Source organism: Apaloderma vittatum, unplaced genomic scaffold (genome assembly GCF_000703405.1).
Source record: "Apaloderma vittatum isolate BGI_N311 unplaced genomic scaffold, ASM70340v1 scaffold5143, whole genome shotgun sequence".
NCBI lineage: Eukaryota > Metazoa > Chordata > Aves > Trogoniformes > Trogonidae > Apaloderma > Apaloderma vittatum.
Window position 1 is genome coordinate 14,517 of NW_009709708.1, and position 16,094 is coordinate 30,610.

General features: G+C 52.9%; 1 protein-coding gene across 1 annotated transcript in view; it reads right to left on the reverse strand.

Moving 5' to 3' along the window:
- The window catches only part of LOC104272118 (plexin-A1), a gene marked incomplete at both ends in the record, with an annotated part of 65,024 nt that overhangs the window by 14,510 nt on the left and 34,420 nt on the right, over window positions 1-16,094 (reverse strand). The window contains 8 exons of the mRNA XM_009867023.1: window positions 3,251-3,317; window positions 7,536-7,792; window positions 10,984-11,126; window positions 12,469-12,703; window positions 13,442-13,585; window positions 13,766-14,005; window positions 14,503-14,596; window positions 15,491-15,658. Of these exons, the coding sequence (XP_009865325.1) occupies window positions 3,251-3,317; window positions 7,536-7,792; window positions 10,984-11,126; window positions 12,469-12,703; window positions 13,442-13,585; window positions 13,766-14,005; window positions 14,503-14,596; window positions 15,491-15,658 (1,348 nt within the window). The remainder of the gene's footprint in view (window positions 1-3,250; window positions 3,318-7,535; window positions 7,793-10,983; window positions 11,127-12,468; window positions 12,704-13,441; window positions 13,586-13,765; window positions 14,006-14,502; window positions 14,597-15,490; window positions 15,659-16,094) is intronic.

Consider the following 16,094-nt stretch of genomic DNA (forward strand, 5'->3'; position numbering starts at 1 on the left):
ATGGCTGCTCCCACTCCCATCTCAGCCCACAGATCTGCCCTCTCCAGCAAGGAACAGTTGCTGCACCCCACAAGTGTAGCTCTGCACCCACACTGAGGATCCCCGCTGAGAGAGGTGGGTTCAGCCCTTCCCACTCTGGTAGCCCAGTGACTCTCCAGACATCACCTCCTCTGCTTCTCAGACACCAGCTGGGCTGATGGGGAATAAACCTTTTTCTGGATGCATAGATTAGAGCTGGCCCTGTGGTCTCCCTAGCGAGATGGAGGCACCAGTGGTCCTGGTGATGGGTATGTCACTACTTCAGCACCATGCAAGGCTTTTGGAGGCTCCTGCGTGCCTCAGGATCCTGGTCTCCTTCCAACCTATTGGGAACTCTAATGTCAACCAAAACAACCCCTTAGCCCTGGCCCCCTGACTCCAAGCATCGTCTGTGTGGCAGCCTGGCATCCCCACCTGTTCTGAACGTGGGTCCTACCCTTAAAATCCAAAACTCCACTCCAAAACTCACTGTTCCCACCAGCTCTTGAGGACCAGGGCTGACACGCTGCCATGAGGCACAGCTCACTGAGCCACGCCAGGTGAAGACAGTTTAAGGTTTGTCCCTGACAGAGACGAACAAAATGAACAGGGACTGCAGAAACCTGCACCAGGCAGTTGCCTCGAGATGATCTCCATCGGGTGAGATACAGGAGGGGACAGCTGAGATGGGGCCAGGCAGTTCCGCAGGTTGATGGAGGGCAGCCTGCACCCTACATGCGGCCATGCCCACGCTGCCAGCCCCAGCAGGGGGTCTCTGGGGGGGCTCTCTGTGCGAGCCGAGCTGGAGGAGAGCGGCTGCAAACACCCCCATGCATGCATGTGTCGGTATGTTGCGAGCAGGCTGAGGCGAGCTAGCTAATGTTCAAATTGTCTTATTGACTAGATCTAGCTCATCAGGCACCTAATATCGTGCATTTTTCAGCACTTGTCTCGATTTATCCCTCTCCCTTTCCCCAGGGTGTCTCATTAAGAGTCTGATAAATGCTACTACAGGATCTCTGTGAAAGCATCAGTCCTTGTTGGCTCCCCACATTGCTGGCCCTGGGCAGGGGGGCTCTCCTGTCCCAGTCCCTCACCCCAGCACATGGCAGCCAAGCGATACCAAGCGCCTGGCCCAGCCCTGCTCCGGGCAGGTTTGCTGAGAGCTGATCTGGCAGCTGGGCACATGTCTGCCTGCCTCATTTATGTGCACAATTACCACAGCCTGGGCAGTTTCCCTGCTGGCAAATTGTCTGCTGTGATACCCCACAACTCCAGCATCTACTCTGTGGGTTTCTCCTGTTTTTGATGCCACCAGTGATCCTCACCGTCATGAGACAGGCAGAAACAGCCCTATGGGTCTCCTTTGGTGGGACCAACCCAGGAGAGGCCATGAGCCCATCCTCAAATCTCTTCGAATCTAACCCAAGTGATTCAGTCAGAGTTTCAACCACTTCCCCAGGCAGATAATCCCCCGTGTAACCAATTTCACAGCCAGCAGGTTTATCCAGGCTCCCCACAGATGTTACTCCGGTAATGGTGCATCTAGATTAGACTTCTTTCTCCTGCTGCTACCACTCAGAGACTGGAGGAGTTCTACCTCACCAAAGCCATGGTGTGGCCAAGGACTTCACAGAAAGGCACTGTCCTGGTCCCATCCCCACCTCTCTCTCTGCTACTACTCCTTATCCTTGACCTGTCCTGCACTTGTAATGTGCCCTGCAACCTCTCCAAAGTGCGACAGAGTTGTAAAAGGACAGGTGCAGGAAAGTGATGGCACACGACCTCATCCAAAGCAGCTTCAGAATAAGGTGAACATGCACCTGTCACCTGCATATATGGCCCAGCCCAGGCAGGGACAGGCCAAGGGCATCAAGCGATGCACACAAATGCAATGTCCCCAGACACTGACATGAGCACCCCAAGGCTGTGCACTGCGCTTTGCTCGGCCAAAACACAACTTTGTCCACTTCAGGGAGTCCTGAGGAGCGAGTGCCTGTCCCACTGACCCCACAGAGTCCAAAGAGCCATCTGCCAGCGTCCCACCTGATTCCACCAAGCACTGCCACTGCAGGGCAGCCCTGCTGAGCAAAATCCTGGCACAAAGAGGTGTCAGGAGGCTTAACATCTCCCCGTGACCAGCATAGCTTCTCTCCTCTCCCACCCCTGGAAAGCAATCTCCATTGTACACTACAGCTAGATTTTTATAGATACAGGCTATTCCTCGACGGAGGCAAAAAGCCAAGTGCATGTAAGTGATATTATAAATCACCTCTCGTTGATGATCGCTTGAGTTCTGCACAGATTCCTGCTCACTCTCATCTCTTGGCTGGAAATGGTTCAAACCTTCTTTGTCTTAATGAGGGATGAAATCCCACAAAAACGGCTGCGTGCCACCCAGCCTTGCTGCACTGACGCCAGGCAGGATCCCAAGAAAAAGCTCTGCTGACTGACACAGCAGCGGTGGGACTGCCGGCGTCATTCACCCAGCTGTCCCGAAGCAGCAGCTGAACCTGCTAACCTGACGCATTTGGGAAAAAGGCAAATTCAAGCTAATGAGCTCTGCACCCTTATGCACAACTGGTGCAGAGAGCTGTGCCCCCAGCTGCCAACAGTCCCCACGGGGTGTCCATCCCCACCGGAGTATCCTTTGGAGGGGATGCAGCAGCGTGGAGATGTCTGGGGGAAGTAACTCCCCTACTAGGGAGCATCAGTGTCAGAGAGATGAAGGCAAAGCAGCAGCATTACATGAAGAGTGCAGCACATCAAACTACGGCTCAGACAGGCAGAAACATCCTCCGATCATGATCACGTCTACAGAAGGACCAGCTCTTCAGGCTTTTTCCTCTCAAGTAACACAACCAAAAGCAAGGAGGAGGGATAAGGACCACTCAGAAGGGATCCAAGACTCAGTTCAATTGCTTCAGATTTATCCTTTCTCCAGGCACCATTTTTAAGCATATCTCAAACCCACTATGCATTAAGCAATCCCAGTCTGAATTTCATTTCTCAGTCTCAGCTATTTCCCCAAAAGGAAACCTACAATCACTAATCACATCTCAGAAACCAAGGATGGGAACAGAGGCCTGGAAAGCAATCTCCCCTCCAAGAGGGAGCAGCAGCACTCAGGGGCACATCAGCCTGTGGTAGTTTGGGTAGACCACTGCCCGTCCCAGTGATGCAGGAACCACCTCCCTGCCCATGTAGGGCTGCCATCCCTTCCCAAACTCACCTTCAGAAACTTGTACAGCAAAAATGTGAACCAATTCGTCAGCATCTTCTCGGCCACCGACTCTGTTCTGTAGGGAAGGCAGAGAGCAAAGCCATCAGCAGAAGATATTAAAGGTCTCTGATGTCACCCGTTGTCACCACAGCCTTGGACTGTGGCTAAATTACTTTTGGCTCTAAAAGGCCACATCTGAAAAGGCAGAAGCCTTGGAGCAAAGGGGCACAAGCAGACAGCAAAAGCCCTAGTGGAAAGCTGCAAAACTGAGCCACAGCAGCAAATTGGTCCCCAGCGTATCTGGAGAACTGGAGAGCGTCGAGCACGACGTTGTCCCATGGGGAGTCTTGCCCAGGGGATGACCAGCTTTCTGCATCTCCATGGTACCTTCTACTTCAGTGAAGTTTTTTTCTTCCACCATGTCCCACTGGAACCAGGCAGCTCCCTCCACAGGAAGGTTGTGTAACACACCTAAGCCAGGTTAAATGTCATCAAACCTACTTCAAGCTCCCCAGCTAAAGCACAGCCTGAAGGGAAGAGCTGAGGTTGCAAGGCAAAGTCAGATCCTCACTCAAATTTCCATGACAGGAGCATCTCCCCGCCCTACATCACTGAGAGCCTGACCTAGCTGGAAGCCCCTGTGCCCACCTGGGAGCTGCTCCTGCAATGCACTTAGCACTGCTATTGCCCTGATACAGGCCCACCATTATAGGGTGACATGGGACTTTTCTGCAACCCCCAAAGCAGCCCTTCATCTCTACAGCCTCCAAGCCCAGGACACACAGCAGAGCGAGAGGAGAATCACCACCAATATGGGAGGGATAAAGAGTTTTCCCCAGCAGGCTGTGCAAGGGCTGCTCAGAACTGCTGGAGGAGAGGACGTGGTTCTTGGCATTCAGCAGTGGTGAGAGTGAAGCTTCAGGAGGCCAAGTTGTGCACTCTCACTTCTCTCCATGGATATGGGTGGCTCTCGGGCAGGGATGCAGAGCCCTGCAATGCAGAGAGGGCACCACTCCACTGGCACGTGGCATTAGTTAAAGCCACCCCTGGATTTAGGTCTGGAGACTTTGATCCCAATATGGTTTGGGTCAAACTTATCCCCAGTACTAATCCAGATGAAAACAAGGGGATTAGAGAAGGAAGGAGTAAGAGCAAAGGCTGGAAGCTTAAGCTGTTTTCCACGTACTTTTGGAGCACTGTGCACAGACACTGTGCCAGGCTTGGGATTTAACCCTTCCCTGTCTGCACGGTGGAAATCCCAGGTCCTTGCATGTCTCCTCAGAGTGGGGTGGTGATGCAGGAGTTCGTAGTGAACAATGCTGCAACTACCTGCTCCAAAAGGAGTTTAAAAACGGAGCTGTGCTGCTCAGCTTCTGGAGATGCAGCTGAAGGAAGCAGCCAAATGTTGAGAAAATGTATACCTTGCCCCTAGTTTCCTAAATTACAGTTCAAATCCAGATGCCATCATGCCCCAAAGCAGCATGGCAGGGAAGGACCAGAGGAGTAGCCTGTGTTCGTTTGGGACCATCACTGCACAGGATCCCAAAGGACGGGTGTGAGATGCGACGGCTCCAAACAGGACGTGAGGACACCAAGGGGTTGGTATTGCAGCCAGCACATGCCATACCAGCAGAGGAGAGGGACAGCCTGGCGTGGAGGGGGCTGAGGGTGACACAGGAGCCAGGTGAATCGTGCAGCCCTACAATGGCACCTTAATGCACCTGTCTGCACCACAGCCTGGTCTTGCTGCCATAAGATTAAAATTCTCCTTAACACATCCATTATTTTTAAAGTGGCTTTCACTCCCTTTAAAGTAAAAATGCCAGCCAGCCCCTCAAATCTCTCCGGTTTGGCTTCTTCAGCTTATCCACCCATTAATCATCAGATCAGCCACTTGCAAACGCAGATGCTCCTGAAAACACAAGCAATACTAATAACCTCAGGGACGCGGCTGCATTCCTGTTGCACCAGGGGAATGGATACAAACGGATTGACTTAAGAAGAAAAACCCAGAAGGAACCCGAACCTCAGAGCCCCCAGAAGGAGACCCACTGCCCAACGGCAATGCTGTGCCTGGCAGATGGGCCAGCAGCAGCTCCCAACAGCCAGATGGTTGGGGTAGGGAAATCTACTTTCCCAGAGTTTATTCAAGCTGACTCAGGGTCGTATGGCCCCTTCCAAGCCTTTCTCTCATGCTAATAGGGCTTAGTCCTTTTTGCCCTCCCTGGAACAGCAGAGCCCTCCTTAAAGCATTACAGGAAGGCAATACCTGAGCCTCCTGGGGAGGAAAGCCTTCCTACACCCTCGAGAAAGATTAACCTATCAAGAGGAAGAAAAAAAAGAGAGAAGGAAGACGGGGAGAAAGCCAAGGGAGGGGTGGACTGAAGCTATTCAGCAGGTATCCTCCTCAGCCCCAGACCAGGTCCTTTGCTGACAAGCCTGCAACACTCATCTGAAGTGCCACTACGCAGGCACCGGCGGATGTTTGTCTTTATCTGAGATAGAGCCAGATGCCACAGCCGCGGGAGGATTATCCAGTAACAAAATAAATAACAGCTCTCCCCAGTTAGATCAATGCTAATCCAGTTGCCCTGGGCGGTAAGCACACTCTCACGCCCAACAGCAGGGCTAATCAAAAGGAGAGAGAAGCACAGTCCTCAGCACCATTCGCTCCGCGCTGTGGCTGTGGGAAGAATAAAGTTTCTTTGTTAAATATGACTCGGAGAGGCACAAGTACCTGCCAGGGTACTGTCCTCAGCCTTCTTCCTCAGCCTCCTGCAGCTCCACCTGTGATGGGCCCTTGAGCTCTGCTGCTGGGCACCCACAGTCCTCAGGCTGGGCTCTGCCCCTGTGCCATTCCCATGGCTCAGTCACTGCAGGTGCTGGCCTCCCCGCACTGCCTTTTATTTATATTTTATTGATCTACTTCATTCTGGAGTTTTGCTATGATGGTAGCAACTTCGTGATGCTCTGAGAGAACTAAGAGCTGGAAACACAGTTTAAATATTTCAGTGAAGTCTGATGTCATGGAAGGACAGTAAGAAAGGAAGAACCTAAAGATGCGCTCAGGGAACAGGGATAGGGGGCAAGGGTCAGCACCTCCAAGACCCGGCCCTCTCCCAGCTCCCAGCCAGCCACAGGTCTGCACCACAGCCCCTCTCTGGCACATTGCTAACAAGGTGCTTTGAGAAACTAAGGGCACCCTTGTAACGTGATAAATATAAAACAGAGAGAGTAAGAAAGCAATGGCTGAGGGAAGGTAGCAGGGATGTAACTGGGACCAGCTCACATCTCCGCCTTCTCCAGGCATCTGCCCAGGGCCAGGCACACAAAACCTGACAGGCTTTGTCCGGTCTGGCCATGCCATGAGCATTGGCTGATGTCTGAGAGACACTCTGGTTTTCTCAAGCCTCTGGTGACATGCTAGTCCTGTCGTTCTCAGCCATCCCTGCATCTCCACTGGAGGCTGGTGAGACCGGGCTGGCGGAGGTGAGGAGGCACAGCACAGTGTGCGAAGGGAGAAGACAGCACAGAGGGCCTCGAGCTAGGCTGGTGTTGCTTATTAATTGTTTTTGTTCAGCACTTGGTGTATCTTTCAATATTCATCAGCCCGTGATGAAGGAGAGCTCAGAGCTATCGTTAAATATTGATGGGCCAGGCAGACTCATGGCAGGGTTTGGCAGGCTGCCTCCTGCTCACGCTCCCCTCCAGCCCCGGCAAGACTCCCAGCCCGCAAAGATCCACTTGGCTTTCCCAGGAAAAAAAGCCCATGTGCCCAGCAAGGTGGGCAAGCCCCGAGGAGGCAGCAGGGAAAGGAGAACTCCTGCCTGCTGCCGGCCCACAGATGCACCCATGCAGCAAGGCAAGACCTGCCCCACGTGCTGAGAGGTGGCAGGGACTGCCCAGTCGCCTGGAGAAGGGAAGGCAGGTGGGAGCATCGCTGCAGTGATATGCAACAGCGCTCGACACCAGCATGCACCCGCCCTGCACCAGCCTACACAGCCAGCAGCTGCCAAGGACCTTGCACCCTTCTTCTCAGACAACATCAATCCGCACAGGCTGAACCCGAGCAAGAACATCCCACGGGGAACTCCAGAGTTGGTTGGGTCTAGCTGGTCCCTCTCGTACTTGTGTGCAGACAGGTAAGGAAATGCCTAACCACAGGCCCAGTGCTCACAGTGCCACAGCCAACACCAAAGCCACCACTGATGGCATCTCTGAAGCGTTGTATCCACACACTCAGAACAGCCTGTTCCACTGTTCCACAGCTCCAGCTTCTCAGATGGTCACTCACCTTCGCAAAAGCAGCTTGGGGTGGTTCTTACTCTCCAGGTTCTTCTCGATGAGGTCGGAGAGGAGCTGCTTCAGCACACCCGTGGCATACTCCATCTCGCCCTGCAGCGCCGTCATGATGAGGGAGGCCACGTTGCCGCGGTCCCGCATGGAGAAGCTCCGCTGAGCCTCCAGAGTGCGGATGAAGGTCAGCAAGAAGTGCTTCTTGTTCAGGAGCTGCCCAAAGAGCGTCAAGGACTTCTCCACATTCGCCTGGACCTGCAAGGATAGAGCAAAGCTGGGAGACAGGCACAAGGGAGAGGGCAATGAGAATAAGGTGGCTGGGCTGCACAAGACCCTGGATTCACCCTCATCCCCCAAGAAGAAAGAATGAGAAAGGGACAAAAAGCAGCTGGATTTGCTCTCTCCATACTACCAAGCTTCCTGTTGGGTGATCAGCCTCAGTTTCCTCCAGAAGTATTATCTAGTTTGTAGTATCTCAGCATCAGGTTAACACAGTCTCAGGGCATCAGTGTATACACACACATACACACTCGCTTCCATACAAAGACTTTCTCCCACACATGTGCAAGCACAAACATGCGCTCTCCTCCCATGAACAAACACACTTTCTCTCCCAAAGACGCACACAAATTAAAATTTTCAATTTCAGATAACAAGCAGCTCAATTCCCGCCCAAGTCGCTGCAACATGTGCTTTGGGTATTGCACAGAAAGCAAATAAAGCCACAACCCCAAGCTCTGCCAGCAGCAAACCCACCTGGTTTTGACAGGCTGGATTTGAGACAGGGTAGCGAACAGCAGAAACCTGTCTCTGCCCCGTCCCAGACAGCCTGAAATATTCTCTCTCCTCTTGCAATGTTGGAAGGTGAATTTTTGGACATATTTGTCCACACAGGACCCTGCAGCGATTGGGCTGAGATGCTTTCATCCCTGCACTGCCACTGTCAGGCCAGCTCTGGTCAGCCCTGACCACATTTCTTAGCAGAAATGAATGTTTTTACAACACAGCATTTTCCCATTAGAAAAGACGGTTTCCTCTGAATAAAAGCCTTACTGTGGTAAAACGTCAATTTAAATTATTTTTTTCCCTTGTCTTCCTGATTGGGAGAATAAGTGAAAAATTTCAGTTCATGTCGATATTTGGAGACAAAACAACACTTTTCATTTCAAAACACCAACTCAAAATGAAGAACAGGGTTTTGACATACCAAATCATTTCACTTCAATCAAAACTTTGGATTGGCGCTCTTTAGCGAAATTCCTCACGGCTGTAACTTCCCCCTCCAAAATATTCTTTCCTGCTGCACAAAAACCCCATTTCCCACCCAGTCTACCTAATTCTGTGATACAAGCCCTAGGTGCCACTGTCACCCTCATCACCTGAGCAAGTGGGGACATCTGCCCCAGTGCAGCCCAGAAGGGCAATGGAGGAGTGACAAACCCTCTCTGCTCCCATCCTCAGGGTTCCTCTCACTGGCACTGTATGAGCAAGCACATGGCTCAGCTTCCCTTAATGCAGGTCAGAGGATAACGTTCTGCTCGGAACAGAAATGCTTTAAATTACGTGTTCCCAGAGTCCCTCCCTCCCAACTACGCAGGGATCTCGATGCAATGCTGCTGGTAACTCAGGCAGGTGCCGGAGGTTCCGCAGCCTCAGCTGACTCCTCTGGGAGTATCAGCGGCTCCCTATGGGGATGCAGCTATGCCAATGGATGCCTCATCACGGGAAGATCTCAGAGCAGGTTGGAGCACAGAGTCAGCTCTGAAAACCTACCAGACTGACCAGTAAAACTGGGGCAGGAGGAGATGTCCTGCACTGCTACCCCTGCACATTGCTGGTGCTTGTGCAGTCAAGACCAGGCAAAGGAGACCACGGGAAGAGGGGCTTTCTCCCTTCAGCAGAGTAGCAGGATCTTGATAAGATGGGAAATGGGTCCTGCCCAACAGTGACCACCCCACAGGGAGCATGGAAGGACGTGAAACCCCCATTCACAAGGAGTACGACAATGCCTGAGCCCCCCACGTGCCTGTCACCTCCCTGCACCCCGTCGTGCTTAACTTGCTGATCATTAGCAGAAATAAATGAACAATACTGAATTAACTATTTAATCAGGCTTAAATTCCCACAAAGCAACAAACCTCCCCACCAAAAGCTAAAGAGAAAGGGAGCTGGTACCGACAGCCTGATGCTGGCTGTGGATTAGCGTTTGCCTGAGCAAGTGCCGTTTCCTTCCCGTCACTTGCAATAGCTAATGCTACACTCTGAGTAAAGAGACAAATAAAAGCAAACCTGATTAAATTATATGAAGCTTACACAACTGTAGTTGCTTTATTTAATCTCTTTTGGGGATTTTTTTTTATTTTTTTTTTTACTCCTTTGCAACTTTAACTCCTTCTTTCCCAGACCAGGCTGAGCTGCTCTGCTCTCTCAAGCAGGATGTTTTGAACTAGGAGCTGGAAGCAAGCAAATTCTCACCCAGCCTGCCCTGGCCAGTGCAAAATTCCTCCTCTGATACCCTTTTTGATACCCTTTCCATCTGTCCCTCTTTAGGAAAAATCCTTAAGAGCAAGAGCAGAGGAGAGCCAGGCGTTTGCACAGACAGGAAGGGCTGTGCCCCAGGGAGGGCTACTCTTGCCTGCTTCGGCTCCAAGCATCCGGAAACCTGAGCTGCAACGGGAAATCCATGGAAACGGGGTCCCCACCACCCTCACCCTTGGGAGCTGAGATTAGGGACCAGGAGCAGGCAGGGGGCCAGGGCCCCGCGCTGTAGCCATGCTGCCGTACAACACCAGCACGTGCACTCCCAGTTGGTAAGAGCTTGTTGTGTTGTAATTAGTGACCACGCATCTTGCACCAGGGCCAATTACTTCTCCTAAATACATTGTGAAGCCCACTTCAACATTAATTACTGTGCCGGGTCAGCAGTGAGGGGAAGCTAAGGTCACCCCCCTCCTTTCTTTAATCAAGAATGGCCTCGGCAGCCCAGCAAACGAGAAGCCAATTGCTGTGCAAACGCACGCACTAAATTAAACAGACGTGGGGAGGCCGGGAGAGGAGAGGGAGCTGGTTTGGGGAGCAGGAGAAGGATGCCAAGCATGGATTCTGCATGGGGAAACAGAGCCAAGTAAGCAGGCGATGTCGGACAAGCCTGCTAGAAACAAGCGGCCGGTCAGGCATCAAACAAACCCAATTGAATAAAGCAAGTGCTGTAGAAAATGACAGCAGCAATGATATTAATATAAATATTGATATTAATGTCAGAGAGTGCAGTAACCACTCAGCAGCCGGTCTGTATTCGTGTTGGCTGCCACGCAGCGAGACGCTCAGCAAATCAGCGCCAGCATCTGACCAAAGCATCTCTCCAGCCCTACGCCTGGGCACAGGGACTCGGGCAGGGGCACTACCCCAGCGCGAAGCACTACAGAGACAGACAGACAGAACCACACCTCCATCTCCTTCAGCACGGGGTGGTCTTCTATTCCCGGGAAGAGAACCCGCATGGCGTAGGTACGATAATCCAGAAACGGGATGCCAGCCCCATCCAGGTCATTGGTCAGCTCATTAATGTCAGTCTGCAGCTCAGCGAAGGCTAGGGTGGGAAAAGCAAAATTAAGCAACATACTCCAGAGTTCCAGCCTCTCTTGCACCCCCCAGCACCTCATGGGTGGGCCTTCCCAGGCATGAGATGGCTCCACATCCCTGCCCCCAGCAGGCTGTGGCAGCTGTCCCCATCACACAGATGGAGAAACCGAGCTGTGGAGGGTGGGGATGACTTCCCCAGAATAAATCAAGTGGTAGATTCAGGAACAGGACCATCAGGTCCCAGGGGCTCAAATGCCCCCTGCTCAGCACTTGCAGCCTCCCAAGGATGCTGGAAGCAGAGAGGAACAGCAAGGCTTGAACAAAGCCAGAGCTTCTGGGGGAAATCGTTAGCCTAAACCACAAGAATGTCCTCATTTCTTTTTGACCTAAATACTATTCGAGAGAAGAGCTTGAACACACCCACCCCGGCACCTCCCGATCCGAGCAGAGGCAGCCACGGTTCCCAGGGGAACACAATGCAGGGGGCTCCTGAACCTTTAATTGCACCTACAGGGAAAAGCTGACGGGAGAGGAGTCCTGGAGATGCACCAGGGAAAGGGGTTGGGGGTGGGGGCAGAAAATCCTCAGAAAAATCAAATTAACAGCACTTTAAAGAGAGCTGAAAGCCAGGCAGAGGACTGCATGCTCGTCAGCCTGATGAGAAAAAACAAACCATCAGCTTGAAAGGCGTGCTATCTTATCTGTAACTAGTGGGACTAGAAAAGAGAAAAGGCAGGGAAGAGATTGTGCCTTTTAATTAAAAGCAGATCCTTTTATCTGCCAGCTGTGGAAGACAAGACACCAAGCTCTCCACCAGCTCCCTCCCCTCTCCCTGTCACCAGTGCCATCCGCAGGCATGCGTAAGGATGGGGATTTCGGGGAGCAAGGGGTTTTTCTTTCTTTCTTTCCCCCTTTTAATATTTTGGTTTTGGTGCCTGCTCCATCCTCAGTGCTGAGGCTGGTTGTGGCTGGCCGGGTCGGGGCCTCAGGATCCAGCTCAGGGGGATAATGGGCAATTAGATTTTATCAGCAGAATCATACAAGGAATTCTGTCCAATTTCACAGCATCCGTCTGTCACATAATGAGAGACTGACTGCCTGCTCACAGGCAGCCCTTGCTACCCTCCTCACTCTTTTTTCTCCCGTCTGGAGAAACAGAGTGAAAATTTTTAACAGGAAAAATCCCCAAATCCCAACCCAAAATGAGTTTGCTTCCTCTGAAGCGAAAGAACTTTGCCCGTTCCCATTCCCTCTCTCGAAGACAGCGAGGAAAGAGAGGGAGCATACTGAGCCTCAGGACGGTATGAGACCCTCTAGGACCTCCCATTAATGACACAAGGATCCCTCACCCTCTTTGCACTCCAGGGCCACTCGGGACTCCAGGTTGTCCATCTGCAGCTGGAGGCGTTTCAGGGTCCGGTCGGCATCCCGAGACTTGCGCTTGTAGGCGATGAGGACGATGATGATGATGAGGAGGAGCAGACCGCCGCCACCACCAATCCCGATGATGGCAGGCAGGGTGAGCAGGCTGTCTGAGTAGATCTGCAGCGTTCCTGGGGAGAACTCAAATCCTCCAGCCTTGATCTGCACCACAGTGGGGGAGAAAAACAGACCTGGTGTCAGGGGTTATGCACCCAGGGCAGCCCTCCCCACTATGCCCACTGTGCTGGGAACTGGGGGATGACTCCCAGCCTGGACAAGGAAGGATGCAGAAAGAGAGGGATGGCAGGAGCTGCTCCAGAGCAACATGGCATGCTTTAATGGGATGCAGGACACACGCTGCCAACACGTGCACAGAGCAGTCAAGAGTTTGATGTCTCATTCAGACAACATTACAGTAACAGATGGGATGTGAAGCGAGTTCCCCCACGGGTGGGAAGCCTGGGGGAGACCGTGCTGGGTCCCTTTCAACCTGGCAGGGTCTTGAAGCGCAAGCACTGTTGCACTACAACCCAAAAACAAAGGAGCCTTCCTTACAGCGTGAGCCAGCACCAGGGGGAAGGGGTGGAAACCCCCCTCCTTGGCAGAGGCTGGGCCTTGGCACCCAGCAGGGAAAGGAGATTGTTGGCAGGGCCAGCCAGGGCCACCCAGGGCACAGGAATGCACAGCTGAGCATGCCGGAGAGGGCCCTACCAAACATGTCATTAGGGAGAGTGATGCCCAAGGAGCAGAAAGACAACTCCTGAGGATGCTCCTGCATGTGCCCCAACCATCCAGTCCTCATCCAAGGATGACCAGGGAGCAGGGTCGGTGTTGGGATAAAGCCTGAACCCCTGTGACACGTGGGACATGAGAAGCAAAGACACCAACGTCAGCATTTACCGTGACTTTGTGCTGGCCAGTGAGGTTGGGGGACTCGCAAAGGAGCTGGGTCTCAGAGACGGTCAGGGTGCAGGGAGTGTCTCCGATCAGCACCGTGTAGTTCAGGCGGGAGTTTCCAGCAGCTGGCGGGAGCAGGTTCCTGCCCTTTGAGGGAACAAGGAACAACATTGTCAGTTCTCTTACAACAAGCAACGCTTAAAAAAAAACCCAGCACACAGCAAATTCATGCTCTTGAGTGCAAAACTTTGTCCCTGAGAGTCAAAAAGCCACCTCCACAAAGGGACTCGTTTCCACCGCTCTGCCCCTGGGCAGACGGTGCCTTACCTTGAGGATGAGGGGAGAGCTCGGCTTCAGCTCCAGCATCCCTGTGGGGCTGAGAGGCTCGAAGACAGGGTCTGGGTAATAGACGAAGTTGGTGGTGTTGATGATCAGCAGGGCCTGGACGTTATCCATGACGAAGCCGATCTCATCTGGGCGGTCGCCGACCTCTGGAGGACTTCGCACGGGGTTGTCGATGGAGGGCGCGTAGCACACCATGGTGGTGTCATTGTAGACGGTGCAGTTCTGCAGGAGGCATGGACCAAGGTGAGACCCAGCTCTCAACAGGCAGCTCAGGATCAGACCCCACAGCTCAGGATGAGAGCCACTCCTGCAAGCAGTGGCTCTGGACACAGCATTTAAACGTGGGATCTCCTGTTCTATGCTGTTACATCAATAGGTGCCATATCCTGCCCCAGGGCAGAGAGAGGCTCCTGTCTGCAATGGACGTGCGAGAGGTGGGAGCTCGCTGGGGACAGGCTCTTTCTGTCACTGTCCTGCAGACATCCCGCAACAAACCTCCCATCAGCTTGCCTGCCCAGATTTCAACCCTCTTCTGGCAGCACCTGGCCAGAGGCTCTGCAGGGACACCAGCGTGTCTCTCTAGGTGGCAGTCCTTAGACCTCAGCCCTTAAACACCATGACACCTGATGGGCAAGTGATAAGCTGTGTGCCCTGTGTTACAGAGGGATGGCATCCCTCCTTTTTATGATCTGCCTCCATCCCCCACCAGCACCACTTACATTCTCCCTTTCAGAGCTGCAATACTTTGCCCGGATCCTGGGCTCTTTGATGGTGGCCAGGTTGGTGCCAGTCACGGTCAGCAGCGTCCCACCACTAGAGACATGGGGATAACGGGTTAGGAAAGGCAACTTGGCATTGGGTCCCCACTTCTGGGAGGGAAGCATCCATCCTCACCAGCCAGATGCCCATCTGCCCCATCCTGGGTGAACCACAACATCCCAGAGACCTCTCATCCCACCTAGATGTCATCATGGCTGGAAGGACCTGACATTCACCACTGTTAAATCATCTCAGTTGACCCAGGGGCCATCCAAGATATAAAACCTGCTAATTAATACTAACAGTCCACCTCGTGTCCACGTTTGGGGTCTTAAGGCAGATCCTAAACTAAAAGAGACCAGGCATCCACAATGGGAAAGCATCCCAAGGAGGAAGAGGTCCTCTCTGCCACTCCCTTCTCCACCATATTGACAGCGGGTGGCAGGGCAGGCTGAGCCCTGCCATGCTTTCTCTGCAGCTTGGTGTTAAAAACCCCACAGTCCCGGAGAGCTCGGCCATGCCCCTGGGGAGCTTGCTCCTCATCAGCACCCTGGGGAAGGTTTCCCTTGGCGCTCGGTCTTAATGGATTCCTTCGCCTCCTCTCCAGCCAATTGAAACCTTTTAGAAAAATATGTAAACATTTCAAAAAAATCCCCCGGTGGGAAATATTTTAATTTTATTTGCCGCCGCCAAATGTCAAGCTGAAATTAAGCAGATCCAAAGCGCTCTCCGCTTTTGCCCCCTGCCAGGCTGAGCACTGCAAGCCAGGAGTTAGCAGGGCCCTGGTGCCAAGCCATTGCTCATACTCCTCTCGCCATGTCTCTGGAGCGTGGCCCGGCAGCTATTGCAGCAGCACTCAGATGTACCCGTCAGGATGAGGGGGGATCCATGCAGAAAAGAGCCCCTCCGTGCAACCCGCAAGCTCTCTGTGGGCACCCCACTATTCACCTGTTGATGCTCCATTCAGGATCGATCTTCTGGATGGTGGGGTCCTCTGTGTAGTTGTACTTCACCTCTGGGTTGCTCAGCTCGGCCCGGTTGATGTTGATGAGGATGGGAGAGCCGCCGGGGGTGTGCCCGGGGGGGGTCCTGCACCGAATCTCACGAGCGCTTCTCCTGAGGCAGAAACGCATAACCCATCAGTGTCCGGGCAGGAGGGAGGAGGGGGCTTGGTCAGTGCTGCCTGTGAACCCCCAAGTCCCCCCTCCCCATCTGAAACTACCAGGGGCGGGCAAAGAGAGAAAGGAGGAAAAAAAACATTTTAAAAAAAACTCAAACAACAAACCAAGAAAAAAACCCAACGGCAACCAGGAAAGGCTGAGCAGTTCCTGAGCGTTCCCATCGTGCGGCTGCCGCAAACAGCAGCGATTAGGGCTGATAACCAGTAATTACCGCAGGAAAATATTTAAAGAGCCGCTCCATTATCATCCCTAATCTAAAAATTATCCACTTCATGCCTCAGGGCTTTGTGCTTTTAGAGAAAAATCTGCTCTTCCTGCAGCCTCTGACACGTAGGGGTTTCAGCGGAAGAAACATCCCGTCACCCGTGGGG